Source organism: Salvelinus alpinus, chromosome 16, assembly GCF_045679555.1.
Source record: "Salvelinus alpinus chromosome 16, SLU_Salpinus.1, whole genome shotgun sequence".
Lineage (NCBI taxonomy): Eukaryota > Metazoa > Chordata > Actinopteri > Salmoniformes > Salmonidae > Salvelinus > Salvelinus alpinus.
The window spans coordinates 23,756,038-23,771,963 of NC_092101.1; the positions used below are offsets into that span (position 1 = coordinate 23,756,038).

General features: G+C 43.9%; 1 protein-coding gene across 1 annotated transcript in view; it reads right to left on the reverse strand.

Moving 5' to 3' along the window:
• The window catches only part of LOC139541167 (voltage-dependent R-type calcium channel subunit alpha-1E-like), a 143,079-nt gene that overhangs the window by 26,550 nt on the left and 100,603 nt on the right, over nt 1-15,926 (reverse strand). The window contains exons 16-28 of the mRNA XM_071345499.1: nt 15,628-15,745; nt 15,445-15,512; nt 15,244-15,335; nt 11,220-12,092; nt 10,765-10,994; nt 10,446-10,557; nt 5,676-5,805; nt 4,637-4,696; nt 4,201-4,307; nt 3,957-3,968; nt 2,264-2,360; nt 476-636; nt 161-298 (exon numbers count right to left, since the gene is read on the reverse strand). Coding sequence (XP_071201600.1) covers nt 161-298; nt 476-636; nt 2,264-2,360; nt 3,957-3,968; nt 4,201-4,307; nt 4,637-4,696; nt 5,676-5,805; nt 10,446-10,557; nt 10,765-10,994; nt 11,220-12,092; nt 15,244-15,335; nt 15,445-15,512; nt 15,628-15,745 — 2,198 coding nt within the window. The remainder of the gene's footprint in view (nt 1-160; nt 299-475; nt 637-2,263; nt 2,361-3,956; nt 3,969-4,200; nt 4,308-4,636; nt 4,697-5,675; nt 5,806-10,445; nt 10,558-10,764; nt 10,995-11,219; nt 12,093-15,243; nt 15,336-15,444; nt 15,513-15,627; nt 15,746-15,926) is intronic.

The window sequence follows — 15,926 nt, forward strand, 5'->3', positions numbered from 1 at the left end:
ACCCCGTGGACAGAACGCTAGTCTATTGCAGTCATTATGTATGACTCAGCTAGGGATCGAACACCCAACCTTTCTATCTCAGGGAGGACACTCTAACCACTAGGCCACAAGGTGCTGTTGTAACATAGTGAATAGTGTGTATGGAGAGAGTGAGACTTACTGTGGCCAGCCCTCCCCAGTGGAGACAGTAAACAGAGTGAGTAGGGCCCAGACTATGTTGTCATAGTGGAAGTCATGTCTCCTCCAATCCCTCCTCTTCACTTCCTTCTTATCCTTCTCATAGTCAATGTAGAAGCCTCTGATAGGAAGAGACAGACACACAGTGTACAATAGACATTCAGCGGACAAAGAAGCAGTAGAAAACATGACCATACTGTAGGTCTCCAATAGGTCTCCATCCACCACAACTACAGTATGTTAGTGTTCTGTAAGGCCCAGTGTATGAGCGTATACAGGCAGCTCAGCAGACACCTACTGGCAGTCCTTCTCTGTGTCTTTGGATCCGTCTGTGCAGTAGAAGAATTTCCCTTTGAACAGCTGCACAGCGATGACAGCGAAGATGAACATGAAGAGCTTGTAGACGATGAGGATGTTGAAGACGTTCTTCAGAGAGGTCACCACACAGTCAAACACTGCCTACACACACAGGCAGAAGACGAAGCATGAGGGAAGGCAATTGAAAAAGAGAGTCAAAGAAAGTGATATGCTAAAACTGCGGTGGTTCAGCTTTCGTCCAGTTAGCCAGTGATTTGTTGAGGCTGACTTTTATTTAATTTAAATTTTATTACCCCTTTTTCTCCTCAATTGGTAGTTACGTTCTTGTTCCATCGCTGCAACTCCCATACAGACTCAGGAGAGGCGAAGGTCGAGAGCCGTGTGTCCTCCGAAACAGGACCCCGCCAAGCCGCACTGCCTCTTGACACAAAACTCACTTAAGCCGGAAGCCAGCTGCACCAATGTGTCAGAGGAAACATTGTACACCTGACGACCGTGTCAGCGTGCATTGCACCCAGCCCACCACAGGAGTCGCTAGAGCGCAATGGGACAAGGACGACCCGGCCGGTCAAACCCTCCCCTAACCCAGATGATGCTAGGTCAATTGTGTGCCGCCTCATGGGTCTCCCGGTCGCGGCCAGCTGCGTCACACCCTGGGATCGAACCAGGATTTGTAGTGGCGCAGCTAGCACTGCGATGCAGTGCCTTAGATGTTCATCAAAGCTGGGACTGAGAGACTGAAAAGCAGCTTCTATCTCAAGGCCATCAGACTGTTAAACAGCCATCACTAACACAGAGAGGCTGCTTTCTACATACAGACTCAAATCATTGGCCACTTTAATAAATGGATCACTAGTCACTTTAAATAAGGCCACTTTAATAATGTTTGCATATCTTACATTACTCATCTCATATGTACTGTATATACTGTATCTTATACCATCTATTGCATCTTGCCTATGCCGCTCGTCATCGCTCATCCATATATTTATTCCATTAGATTTGTGTGTATTAGGTAGTTGTTGTGGAATTGTTATATTACTTGTTAAATATTACTGCACTGTCAGAACTAGAAGCACAAGCATTTCAGTACACTCACATTAACATCTGCTAACCATGTGTATGTGACCAATTAAATGTGATTTGATTTGATTAGACCTTTTCACCACTCGGGAGGCCCTTAACGCTGACTTCTAACTCAAGTGGTATAAATAGCATACAATTGTCCAATATGATCCCAAACTGTTGTTGCTACATGAGTGACTGGAATAGGATTGTATTACTCTGTAGATCTTTATTTCACTTTCCATTCCCAGGACAATCAGGTCTATTGATTGCAGTGTGTCTGGTATCAGCTTACTGACTGACTCCCTGGTCCACTCACACAGTTATCAGTCGGACTCATTTCCTCATTTCCCTTGACAGATACACTCTTCCCCCCAGGAGAAATGGAATGTGTGAGATTTGGGAAATTCAGTCTTGACAAAATGTTTTCATGCTCGAACGCTCAGGTTTATCACCTCATCTATCAATCTTTTCTCTAGCTGATTCTCTGCTGCCTGGAAACCCTCATGGTGTGACTAAATGGATGTGTGGCAGTGGCTACTGACCTGATACCGTTATACCACACACATAGACAGTACTGCATCCTTGATAAACCCTGAACAGCCTGATAAAACTGCCATGTAGTCTATCCCTGCAACTGTTGACTGGGGCAGGCCCGGTCACATGGGAAGCAATTGCTGAGAAAACAAATGGAAAAGGTTACCTTAAGTTTCGGTAGTCTCTTGATGGTCTTCAGGGGCCTCAGGACGCGCAGGACCCGAAGAGACTTGATGGTTTTGATGTCCCGTCCTTTATTATTTCTACAAGTAAAAACACATAGAATGAAGACCTGATAAACTCACTCCAACATTGAGCTAACCATATTACAGGAGATGTATTACTGTACTTTACGTCTCTGATTAGAAAGAGATACAGTGCCATAAAAAAGTATTTTCCCCTTTTCTGATTTTCTCAGTTTTTCATATTTTTGATACTGAATGTTATCAGATCTTCAACCAAAACCTAATATTAGATAAAGGGAACCTGAGTTCACAAATAACAACAAAAAAAGTATTCTTACTTTATTTATTTAATTAACAAAGTTATGCAACACCCAATTCCACTGTGTGAAAAAGTAATTTACACTCAATAACAGGTTGTGCCACCTTTACCTGCAATGACTGCAACCAAATGCTTCCTGTAGTTGTTGATCAGTCTCTCACATCGCTGTGGAGCAATTTTGGCCCACTCTTGTATGCAGAACTTCTTTAACTCAGTGACATTTGTGGGTTTTCAATCAGGAACTGCAAGTTTCAAGTCCTGCCACAATATCTCAATTGGGATTAGGTCTGGACTGACTAGGCCATTAAAAAATCTCAATATTTATTGCATTTGAACCATTTTAATGTAGACACTAGATTGTGTGTTTTGGATCGTTGTCTTGCTGCGTGACCCAGCTGCAGATGGCCTGACACTCTCCTGTAGAATTCACTGATACAGAGCAGAATTCATCATTCCCTCTATTAAGGCAAGTCGTCGCCATACATAATGGGACCCACCTCGTCCAAAAAGTTGACTCAAGTTTGCCAAAAAGCACCTAGAAGCACCTGGATGATCAGCAAGACCCTTGGAAGAATGTGCTATCGACAGATGGGTCAAAAGTATAACTTATTGGAGGACATTGGTCCCATTATGCCTGGCAAAAACCAAACACTGCATTCCACAGTAAGAACCTTATACCAACGGTCAAGTATGGTGGTGGTAGTGTAGAATTCTGCTATGTATTAGATAATTCTACAGGTGAATGTCAGGCCATCCATCTGTGAGCTGAAGCTGAAGCACAGCTGCGTCATGCAGCAAGACAATGATCCAAAACACACAATCAAGTCTATATGAAAATGGCTAAAAGGCAACAAATTTGAAGTTTTGGAATGGCCTAGTCAGACCTAATCCCAACTGAGATGAGATGTTGTGGCAGAACTTGACACGAGCAGTTCATGTGAGCAGTTCAAAATGTTTCTACAGCGAAGTGAGAGACTGATCAACAACTACAGGAAACGTTTGGTTGGAGTCATTGCAGCTAAAGGTGGCACAACCAGTTATTGAGTGTAAGGGGGCAATTCTTTTTTCACACAGGGGCATTGGGTGTTGCATAACATTGTTTATGAAATAAATTAAAGAAGTATGTAATTGTTGTGTTATTTGTTCAATCAGTTTCCTTTTATCTAATTTTAGGTTTTGGTTGAAGAACTGATAACATTGAGTATCAAAAATATTTAAAAGTAGAGAAAATTAGAAAGGGGGCAAATACTTTTTCACAGCACTGTACACATCTGAACTATAGAGGAAAGACAGGATGCTGTTGAGAACTGTTGAGAAATGAGCAGAAAGAAAGTGAGCGAAGAAAGTGTTTTTACCCCAACACATTCCTGGCAGTCCCACAGCAACACAATCCACAGGAGCAGAGGACGACAGAGAGAAAGACATGATACTGAACATGTACATCTCAGGGTGGGAAAAACATGTATATCACAAAACAGAGTGAAAAACAGTGCTATGTCCAGTCCAGTCAAGCTACACTGGCAGTTTACAGTCTAGCACTGTACACTACACAAACCACTACACAGGAAGTTATAACCTATGCAAGGTCACATGACTCACGTGAGGGCGAAGGCTACCAGAGCTCCGACCACCACGATAAAGTCGAGAATGTTCCACAGGTCCCGGAAATAGGAGCCGTCATGGAGAATCAAGCCCTGGTCTATCATCTGTCAAATACACATCTTATTAAGTCATTTGAAAACTGCACTAAATATTGGCATAGGGGGGCCTCACTGTTAATTAGCAAAATACTGTACATTCTGTCTATCTGACATTACATTTTCTCGGGACTACCCACTGGGCACAGACATTCATTGAAATGACATGGAAACAACATTGATTCAACCAGTGTCTGCCCAATGGGTAACAGCTTATGCCAAACATGTTCATGTACCATCTGTCAAATCCAACTGACACCACTACAGTATGGTATGTCCACTGTCATGTCAATATGACACAGTTTTAAAACAGGATTCCTGCTGATTGAATAACTCACCTTTATTATCATTTCAAATGTAAAGACACCTGTGAACACGTAGTCAAAGTAACGCAAAACCTGTGGGGTAAAAAGTAGACAAATATATTAATACATGAATCACAATATTGGACTCCAGGGGTTGATGAAGAACATTTAATTATTTGTCATTAGCTCATACATTACAGGAGAACAAAAAGCACTTAGGACCAGAGAAAGACTCTGAGACACTATGTTTAATGTGTTGCATCTGTTCTTCACCACTGAACTGGTGACACATTTCGCTTTTAGGAAACCAACTTCTCTCTTTAATGGTCACATTGATTACGTTTACCCTGAGGGCCTTTTATTTCTAAGACGATGCTTTTAAGTGGCGCCCTTCTGATGAATATGTGCTTTGATTATCTTCCTTGCATATCACACAGGCCCATTTCATTTCCAACTCAATCTGCCTCAATCACCAACATCCAGAGAAGCACCCCCATTAAGTCACCGTGGGAGACCTTCACAAAGCAATTCTAATAATGCTTTCTTTTAGTCTTTCAGCTAGTACAGGGCCAGATATGAGACCCCAGGCACACATTCCCAAGGATTAGTTTTTACTTGAAGGAACATCTGTAACGACATACAAAACAATGGCATCAAAAAAATTATGTGCTGTCTGTTTGGTTTGTTGTCGTATGAAGAGGCGAAAGCAGAGGCAGCTGTAGGGAGTGTGATGTGATGATTCTACACCCCACAACACCTCCTCTCCTCAATCTGGCTCCTCAGTGTGAGCAGAGAGTGACAACTCTAATATTGCTCTCCCTGTGAGATCAGATAGAGTGTCAGACGCAGACACAATCCCGGTCAGGGGCGCACTTTTGCACTCCTCGTTATGCTGAGAGAAAGATAATACAGCAGCGGAACACAAAGCAAAACAAAAGCAACCACACACCAAAGACAATAGCCTAGCCACCATTGTGGAGAAGGACAGTTAGAATAGTGAGGCTCAAGGTCAGTGAGGAAAACAGCCATCTGTTGAGTCCATGTAAAGCCCAGTGACCAGACTGGCTCTCACTTTGTTCCAGTTAGAGGTGGCTGACACGGGGTCCTCTGCAGCCAGGGCGATACTGCTGGCAGCGATCACCAGCAGGATGCATGTCTCAAAGTAACGCAGGTTCACCACATAGTGACAGGCCCGGCGGATCCTAGAGAAGGAACAGAGGACACAACCGCTCTGACTGAGAAACATCTGACAGAGCAAGACTGATATGAGTGTGTTGTTTCTATATCTCTATCATGTCTGTGTTAGATTGTTTGGAGGATGGTGTCAGGATGATGGTGTTAGGTTGATGGTGTTAGGTTGATGGTGTTAGGTTGATGGTGTTAGGTTGATGGTATTAAGGATGATCAAATCAAATTGTATTTGTCACATGCGCCGAATACAATGCTTACTTACAAGCCCTTATCAATGTAAATAGTCCGGGTGGCCATTTGATTAGTTGTTCAGCAGTCTTATGGCTTGGGGGTAGAAGCTGTTAAGAAGCCTTTTGGACCTAGACTTGGTGCTCCGGTACCGCTTGCCGTGCGGTATTAGAGAGAACAGTCTATGAATGACTTGGGTGACTGGAGTCTGACAATTTTTGGGGCCTTCCTATGACACCGCCTAGTATATAGGTCCTGGATGGCAGGAAGCTTGGCCCCAGTGATGTACTGGGCTGTACGCACTACCCTCTGTCGCGCCTTACGGTCAGATGCCGAGCAGTTGCCATACCAGGCGGTGATGCAACCAGTCAGGATGCTCTCGATGGTGCAGCTGTAGAACGTTTTGAGGATCTGGGGACCCATGCCAAATCTTTTCAGTCTCCTGAGGGGGAAAAGGTGATGTCGTGCCCTTTCCCCACATGATAGTACTAGGATGATGGTGTAAGGTTGATGGTACTATGATGATGGTGTTAGGATGATGGTACTAGAATGATGGTGTTAGGAAGATGGTGTTAGGTTGATGGTACTATGATGATGGTGTTAGATGATGGTACTATGATGATGGTGTTAGGATGATGGTACTATGATGATGGTGTTAGGATGATGTTTTTAGGTTGATGGTGTAAGGATGATGGCTGTCTGTCATGGTGGCTGTCTGTCATTTGTCATTTCCGGTCACAACTTACAGACTTGTTTAGGGGCTGCGGTGTGTTTTGCTGCTAACCTTACTTTGCTACCTGACAACTTTACGGTTTTTACTTTTGAATTACTTTAGAATTTTTAGTTTTTCCCTCGCTCGACTTTTTTTCATTAAACTTTTTCACTCTGGACGCTTTATCTGGACGAGGTTCGTCAGGACCTCCACCAGCCGTAGCTAAGTAGTAACATTAACATGATGCCTTCTAATTGCAGTCGCTGTACTCATAATATACAGGAGAACGATCGCCTTACAGCGAGGATAGCTGTGCTGCAAGCCCAGCTTCAGACGCAATCGTTAGGCAAGGGTAATTTCAGTGTAGGAAAGGATGAAACAGCGTCTGTGCCACCAGTAAATACAGATAGTAGTATAAATCCCCTCGCACAGTCCCCGCAGCCGGACAACTTTCTCATGGCTTCTGGAGGGAAATGCTGTTGGAATGCTCAACCGGTGTCGCTCATTCAGCCGACAGAAACTGTCAACCAGTTCTCCCCATTGAGCAGCGAGTCGGAGTCAGAGGCCGAGCCTTCTCTGGTCTCTACTCCTCCTGTTACGGGGTCTGAGATGCCGAAGCCTCCCACCATTAGCTCTGACAAATTGAAAACCCTAGTCATTGGCGACTCCATTACCTGCAGTATTAGACTTAAAACGAATCATCCAGCTATCATACACTGTTTACCAGGGGGCAGGGCTACCGACGTTAAGGCTAATCTGAAGATGGTGCTGGCTAAAACTGGCGAGTGTAGAAAGTATAGGGATATTGTTATCCACGTTGGCACCAACGACGTTAGGATGAAACAGTCAGAGGTCACCAAGCGCAACATAGCTTCAGCGTGTAAATCAGCTAGAAAGATGTGTCTGCATCGAGTAATTATCTCTGGCCCCTTCCCAGTTACGGGGAGTGATGAGCTCTACAGCAGAGTCTCACAACTCAATCGCTGGTTGAAAACTGTTTTCTGACCCTCCCAAAAGATAGAACTTTTAGATAATTGGCCCTCTTTCTGGGACTCACCTACAAACAGGACCAAGCCTGGCCTGTTGAGGAGTGACGAACTCCATCCTAGCTGGAGGGGTGCTCTCATCTTATCTACGAACATAGACAGGGCTCTAACTCCCCTAGCTCCACAATGAGATAGGGTGCAGGCCAGGCAGCAGGCTGGCTTAGTGGAGTCTGCCACTAGCACAGTCAGTGTAGTCAGCTCAGCTATCCCCATTGAGACTGTGGCTGTGCCTCGACCTAGGTTGGGCAAAACTAAACACGGCGGTGTTCGCCTTAGCAATCTCACTGGAATAAATACCTCCTCCATTCCTGCCATTATTGAAAGAGATTGTGATACTTCACATCTCAAAATAGGGCTACTTAATTTTAGATCCCTCACTTCCAAGGCAGTTATGGTCAATGAACTAATCACTGATCATAATCTTGATGTGATTGCCCTGACTGAAACATGGCTTAAGCCTGATGAATTTACTGTGTTAAATGAGGCCTCACCTCCTGGTTACACTAGTGATCATATCCCTGCGCATCCCGCAAAGGCGGAGGTGTTGCTAACATTTACGATAGCAAATTTCAATTTACAAAAAAAAAACAGACGTCTTCGTCTTTTGAGCTTCTAGTCATGAAATCTATGCAGCCTACTCAATCACTTTTTATAGCTACTGTTTACAGGCCTCCTGGGCCATATACAGCGTTCCTCATGGAGTTCCCCGAATTCCTATCGGACCTTGTAGTCATGGCAGATAATATTCTAATTCTTGGTGACTTTAATATTCACATGGAAAAGTCCACAGACCAACTCCAAAAGGCTTTCGGAGCCATCATCGACTCAGTGGGTTTTGTCCAACATGTCTCCGGAACTACTCACTGCCACAGTCATACTCTGGACCTAGTTTTGTCCCGTGGAATAAATGTTGTGGATCTTAATGTTTTTCCTCATAATCCTGGACTATCGGACCACTATTTTATTACGTTTGCAATTGCAACAAATAATCTGCTCAGACCCCAACCAAAAATCATCAAAAGTCGTGCTATAAATTCTCAGAAAACCCAAAGATTCCTAGATGCCCTTCCAGACTCCCTCCGCCTACCCAAGGACGTCGGAGTACAAAAATCAGTTAACCACCTATCTGAGGAACTCAATTTAACCTTGCGCAATACCCTAGATGCAGTCGCACCCCTAAAAACAAAAAACATTTGTCATAAGAAACTAGCTCCCATGTATACAGAAAATACCCAAGCTCTGAAGCAAGCTTCCATAAAATTGAAACGGAAATGGCGCCACACCAAACTGGAAGTCTTCCGACTAGCTTGGAAAGACAGTACCGTGCAGTATCGAAGAGCCCTCACTGCTGCTCGATCATCCTATTTTTCCAACTTAATTGAGGAAAATAAAAACAATCCAAAATTTATTTTTGATACTGTCGCAAAGCTAACTAAAAAGCAGCATTCCCCAAGAGAGGATGGCTTTCACTTCAGCAGTGATAAATTCATGAACTTCTTTGATGAAAAGATCATGATCATTAGAAAAGCAAATTACAGACTCCTCTTTAAATCTGCGTATTCCTCCAAAGCTCAGTTGTCCTGAGTCTGCACAACTCTGCCAGGACCTAGGATCAAGGGAGACACTCAAGTGTTTTAGTACTATATTTCTTGACACAATGATGAAAATAATCATTGCCTCTAAACCTTCAAGCTGCATACTGGATCCTATTCCAACTAAACTACTGAAAGTGCTGCTTCCTGTGCTTGGCCCTCCTATGTTGAACATAATAAACGGCTCTCTATCCACCGGATGTGTACCAAACTCACTAAAAGTGGCAGTAATAAAGCCTCTCTTGAAAAAGCCAAACCCTGACCCAGAAAATATTAAAAAATATCGGCCAATATCAAATCTCCCATTCCTCTCAAAAATTTTAGAAAAAGCTGTTGTGCAGCAACTCACTGCCTTCCTGAAGAAAAACAATGTATACGAAACACTTCAGTCTGGTTTTAGACCCCACTGAGACTGCACTTGTGAAGGTGGTAAATTACCTTTTAATGGCGTCAGCCCGAGGCTCTGCATCTGTCCTCGTGCTCCTAGACCTTAGTGCCATTGATCAACACATTCTTTTGGAGAGATTGGAAATCCAAATTGTTCTACACGTACAAGTTCAAGGCCTGGTTTAGATCTTATCTGTCGGAAAGATATCAGTTTGTCTCTGTGGATGGTTTGTCCTCTGACAAATCTGCTATGCGGATGACACACAGTTGTACATTTCAATGAACATGTTGAAGCCCCAAAATTGCCCTCGCTGGAAGCCTGTGGTACAGCACTTTGAGATATCAGCTGATGTATGAAGGGCTATATAAATACATTTAATTTGATTTGGTGTTAGGTTGATGGTTAGGTTGATGGTGTTAGGATGATGGTGTTAGGATGATGGTGTTAGGTTGATGGTGTTAGGTTGATGGTACTAGGATGATGGTGTTAGGTTGTTGGTGTTGAGATGATGGTACTAGGATGATGGTGTTAGGATGATGTTGTTATGTAGATGGTGTTAGGATGATGGTGTTAGGATGATGGTACTAGGATGATGGTGTTAGGATAGTACTCGGATGATGGTGTTAGGTTGATGGTGTTAGGACGATGTAATAGGAGTAGCAGAGAGGAGCAGAGGGAGACTTACGGGTTGCCAGGTTTGAAGATGAACATGCTGTCAGGCGTGACAATATTGGCTGGGCTGGTCAACTGCTCCTCTTCCTTCTCAGGCTTGGACGCCTCCATGTCTTTACTATTACCTGGAAGAGGTGGAAAATGTGGGTGTGCTGCTGTGCTCTGATTGTGGTACCATGCTGTGATATCAGAGATATCTCCAACCCCCAAGAGATGGAGGCTTTCATACACCAAGGCATTTCATACACCTCACAGCTGAACTATTTTTAATGTGAGTAGAGCACACTGAATGCACATATGTGATAGAATAAGGACACACTTGAAGGTGTTACCTGTGATGGGGGTGAGCTCTAGTGAAGACTGAACATTGGTCACCTCTATGTAGATACTGGAGCTCAGAGGGGACTTATCCTGGTTCAGAGTGGTGGCGTTGTTACCAGTATCACTGTCTCCTGTCTGGCCCTCTGGGAGCTCCGGTACTGCAGCCTGAAATCGTTCTGACTGTGGACCCTCCTCCCTGTTCAGCAGCTCAGGACCCCCAGCCTGGTTAGGGTCACCCTGTCTGTGGAGGAGCAGAGGGACAAGGGACAACATCTAGGCTTGGAGTCTGGATTCACTGGGGATTTGTTGCATTTTGGGCACCCTGAAGTCTGATACATTGAACATAGCAGAAAGCTGACTACTGAGAGTTTACTATACAAACAGAGTCTACAGAATATTATACAAACAGTCTACTATTTATTGAACTAACAGAACTAGCTGTACGTCAGTGTCAGTTCCTCCTCACCTGTGTTCAGCTTCCCTGGTCTCAGAAGGCTGGCTGGTCTCTCCCGTGTTACAGGCTCTCCTCTCCTTGTCCTGTCGTTCCTCTGGGGTCTTCCTCTCCCTGCTGACAGAGCGACTGCTCCCCTCCCCCTGGGGTGAGTCCAGGCCTCTAGCCCCAACCTGGGCTTCGTGGTGCCCTGTACCCATTGGCCTCCTGAGCCTCATCCCTGCCATGTCAGAGGTCAGGGTGTCACCAGCAGGAGGGCGGAACTTACGCACCGCTCTCTGCCTTCTCTCCCCATTTAACCTGGGGCTCCTGCGGCCATTGAGACCTGGGTGACAGTGGTCGGTGACATCAAGCTGGCCCTCTGGGCACGGCTCAGATTCAGTGGGCTCCAGAATGGACACAACTGTGGACATGGAGGGGTCAGGCAGGGGACTGTCGATGGGTATGGGTGGCTCTGCTAAAGGGACGGACAAGGGGGGCTCTTGGACCCCCATGGACAGGGGTGGCTCCTCTAGAGTTAGGTCCATGGGCTTGGGGGGCTGAGCTGTGGAGGCCGCAGGTTCAGCCAGCTTCAGGCTGCCTGTGGGTGTGCCTGTGGCTTTGAGGTTGTGGGGGCATCCAGGGGGCGCTTCCTGCTCCTCACTGGGGCTGCTGAAGAGGATCTCTCGGCTGGACATCTGCCGGTGCCTGCGCAGTTGGCTGGTTCTCTGCTCCCACACAGACATGGTCATCCGTCTTCTCCTCTCTCCCCTGGACATGAAAGAGTTAGAGGAATTCAATGGCGGGCAGGGGGGCCCCTCGGCGAGGCTCTCAGCCTCCTCCAGAGAGTAGGCAGGCCTGCTCCTGTGTATCGCTCTTTTCCTGTACAGGTAGGGTCTCCTCCTCCTGCTGGGAGAGAGGACAACAACACTGTCAGGATGAGCAGTAAGGGAGATAGCAACACAGTACTTGTCTAAAACAGTGATATACACTGAATGTTGTAAGCTCTACTTTTAATTTTAAACCAATTCCAAAATGTGTTAGAATTGTTTTAAAATGGATTTTACTTGCTTGCGTACAAATGTTTGTGAAACATACATTTATAAATAAAACATTTGTACAAAACCAGTGAGCAGTTGGAACACATTCGAGAAAAGGCAATCTAGTCTGATTTTCAAAGCTTGGTAAACAAGATCCAGAATTTTAATTAAGCGTTGATGAAAAACAATTCACTGGATCAATGAAGATGTTATGTAATAAATTAAACAAAATGTAACTAGGAAGTTGTAATAACTATAATGAAAGTGGGAGATGTAGAAACCAGTGGAACTTATATAAAATGCAGAGCCAAATACTGTAAGATTCTGGAAGTAAAACGAGGAATGTAATAAAATGAGAACAGAAGATTTACCCAGTTAAGAAAATCAGGCAGTTTGTTTTGAAATTGAAATGAACAGACAGTGTTAATACTTACTCGTACTTGTACTCTTGTGTGGTCCGTGTTATCAATAAGCGATTGGTTGAAAACAAGACATTAGTGCTTTTGTGAGCAGAGACAAAACAGGCTCTGAGACACAGTTCAAAACATATGACCAATTTCAATGGATCATTATTAGACTATAGTCTACTGCATTGTATTTCTGTATAGCCAAAATCATTATTTTCTGTATTACCAAGTAGTAAAACCCTCTTAAATGATTCAACCAAATGAATATTACCTAAATGTTTTGGATTGTGCCTCTAGCCAGGCAAAGCGCCACATGACAAACAGGATGGCAGCAGTATTAGATCAGAACAACATTAACATCAACAGGTGCAACATATAAATTATTCAAGAAGTTTGAAATGTTTAAGACATTCAGAGATACAGTATGGCACAGGAATAAAACACAGAAATGGCCTTCATTGGCACAAACAGAACAGAGACGGAGATCGTGTAGGCAAAGCAACCATATCAGTTTGCATGATGTGTGCAGCTCTCCTCCCCAAAGTTGTGCCAGGGTAACATTCTCATTGGTCATGCTGGTCAGAGACAGACATGCACCCACCGCTCTCTACATTATCAGGAGTCTCAGACATGCTTCAACCTTTTTCACTTAGTCAACATCATCATCATCATGCTCTGAAGGTCAGTTGTGCAAGAGCCCCCGGAAGGAAGACAGTTACAGCATTTCACCCCAAACATCACAGACATGATGCAATGCTACCAAAGTTCAGAGATTTCTCCAAACACAGATGCTGGAAAACCCTATGGTATTCAAATCTCATCAATGTGATTCGACAAGTGCCTGACCCTGAATATGTCATAAGGTACACTGCAAAACCCTGCACATATATCTATGCCTCAACCTGGGTGAACCTAGATGAAAAACCAACAACTTCAAGATACTGAGGCAAAAATCCTGCAGTTTGATATTTCCGCATAAGCAATTCATAGAACTGGTTATATTTGTAGCACGCACCACAGCTCTGCTAATCTTTACTCCTGCTGTACTAACGTATTGCCAAGGAGAACTAATGCTGCACAGCATGAGACCAAAATGTTTAATTATGAAACATTTTAAAATGATTTTTCCGTGCATGTGGTTTGAATGACCATGCAATATGCTGTTCATTTTCAACATGCGTACCATCTCTCTATGTTGCACCATGCCCAAGTACATGCACTTCCACCAGACAGACTGGGTGTCAGACCATTCATATAGGAAATCAATACTGTGGGCTTTGATGAAATAACATTACTTTATGACTCTTGTCTCTTATAACCCAACATGGCATGTCCAGATGAATGACTTCCTGACATTTGGTAATTCTTCCAAAAACAGAATGATATTCCAAAAACAGAATGATTACAAAAAATCAGTCTGGTGAAAGTAAGGGTGACTAAGTACTGCAGTATATTTCTCTAATGGGAATGATATATTAATTTGGATGCCAGTAATGCTGTCTCTATGACAACGGTATAGGCTCATCCCTGCAGATCCTGGGAAGCCTGCCGGTAGCCATGGTGACACACTGTTGAATTTAGAGCAAATTATAGAGGTACAAGCTAAAACAGACCTATAGACCTATCAGGAAGGGCATATCAATACCTCTTTAGTTGTTCAGTTCAGTTGTTTCCAGTACATATTTTCAGCAATATAAACGTCATTATGAAGGGCACTACGACTGTCTGGGGCTCCATTATACGGCTCCAATTACAGTAGCCTGTACCTAGATCAAACTGACTAAATCAAATATAATTTACCAGTAACATAAACTACACTAGGAACACCTGCTCATCCATTACATAGACTGACCAAGTGAATCCAGGTGAAAGCTATGATCCCTTATTGATGTCACCTGTTATATCCACTTCAATCAGTGTAGATGAAGGGGAGGAGACAGGTTAAAGAAGGATTTTTAAGCCTCGAGACAATTGAGACGGATTGTGTATGTGTGCCATTCAGAGGGTGAATGGGCAAGACTAAATATTTAAGGGCCTTTAAACAGGGTATGGTAGTAGGTGCCAGGCGCACTGGTTAGAGTGTGTCAGGAACTGCAACGCTACTGGGTTTTTGACGCTCAACAGTTTCCCGTGTGCATCAAGAATGGTCCATCACCCAAAGGACATCCAGCCAACTTGGACACAACAGTCAAACTGGGCCAGCATCCCTGTGGAATGCTTTTGACACCTTGTGATGAATTGAGGATGTTCTGAGGGAGTAAGAGGGTGCAACTCTATATTAGGAAGGTGTTCCTAATGTTTTGTACACTCAGTGTATAATCGAATCTAGTTCAAACCCAGGGCTCTAATGCATTACAAGGCAAATTTCCCTGGCAACTTGCAAAATCCTAATTCCAAGGCATAGCACGACATAACAAACATTTCCCATAGTCAAACTGATTCCCTAAGGCTTTGTCAGCCTCAACCCCTCCCTTCCTTTAGTGTTGTCTGTGCTGCAGCAACAGGCTCTGGTGGGATTACACAGTGTTAGTACTGTTAGTTAGCAGTCTATTAGAGTCCTGAGGGAGACAGAGAGGAAGGGGAACAGGCAGCAGGGGTACACACACCACTTACTGTGATGACATTAGGGAAGACATGGCCCCAACTTCCTTGGCTTTTTGGAGAGCATGTTTCTGATTGAAAGCAGCCTCTTCGTCCTCTTCGTCCTAGATATAAGATTGCATAGAACAGAATAAATAATCACAGATGCTGTTGAGAGCGGGTATCATCTTCAATTATGGGAAGACTAGTGAATTGTTGAAAGGAGATTTTTACCTTGGTTAGTTCCTGGGCATTAGCCAGATTGTCCACAGCAATGGCCAAGAAGACATTCAGCAGTGTGTCTGGTCACACTCATGTCAAGGACCTACATGTCTGATCTACAAAATCCACACATCAGACATGTAATCTAATCATACTGACAGTGTGAAAAGTGATTTGCTAGCTGAGAAAGGATACAGTTACCAAAGAGTGTGAGCACAATGAAGTATATGGAGGACCACATTCCTGACTTCACTCCTCCCTGGGAGCGGATCCCATTGTACATCACCTCATTCCAGTCTTCTCCTGTCAGGATCTAGATATACAGTGCCTAGTGAAAGTCTACACATCCCTTGCACAGTCTTCAGAGTTTTCTGCCTTAAAAACGGATTACATTTGTGTTTTTCATACAGATCTACACAACCTACTCCACATTTTCAAAGTGAAAGAAGGTTACAAAACATTTGCCAAATTAATAAATAAACAAAAAAGCTAAG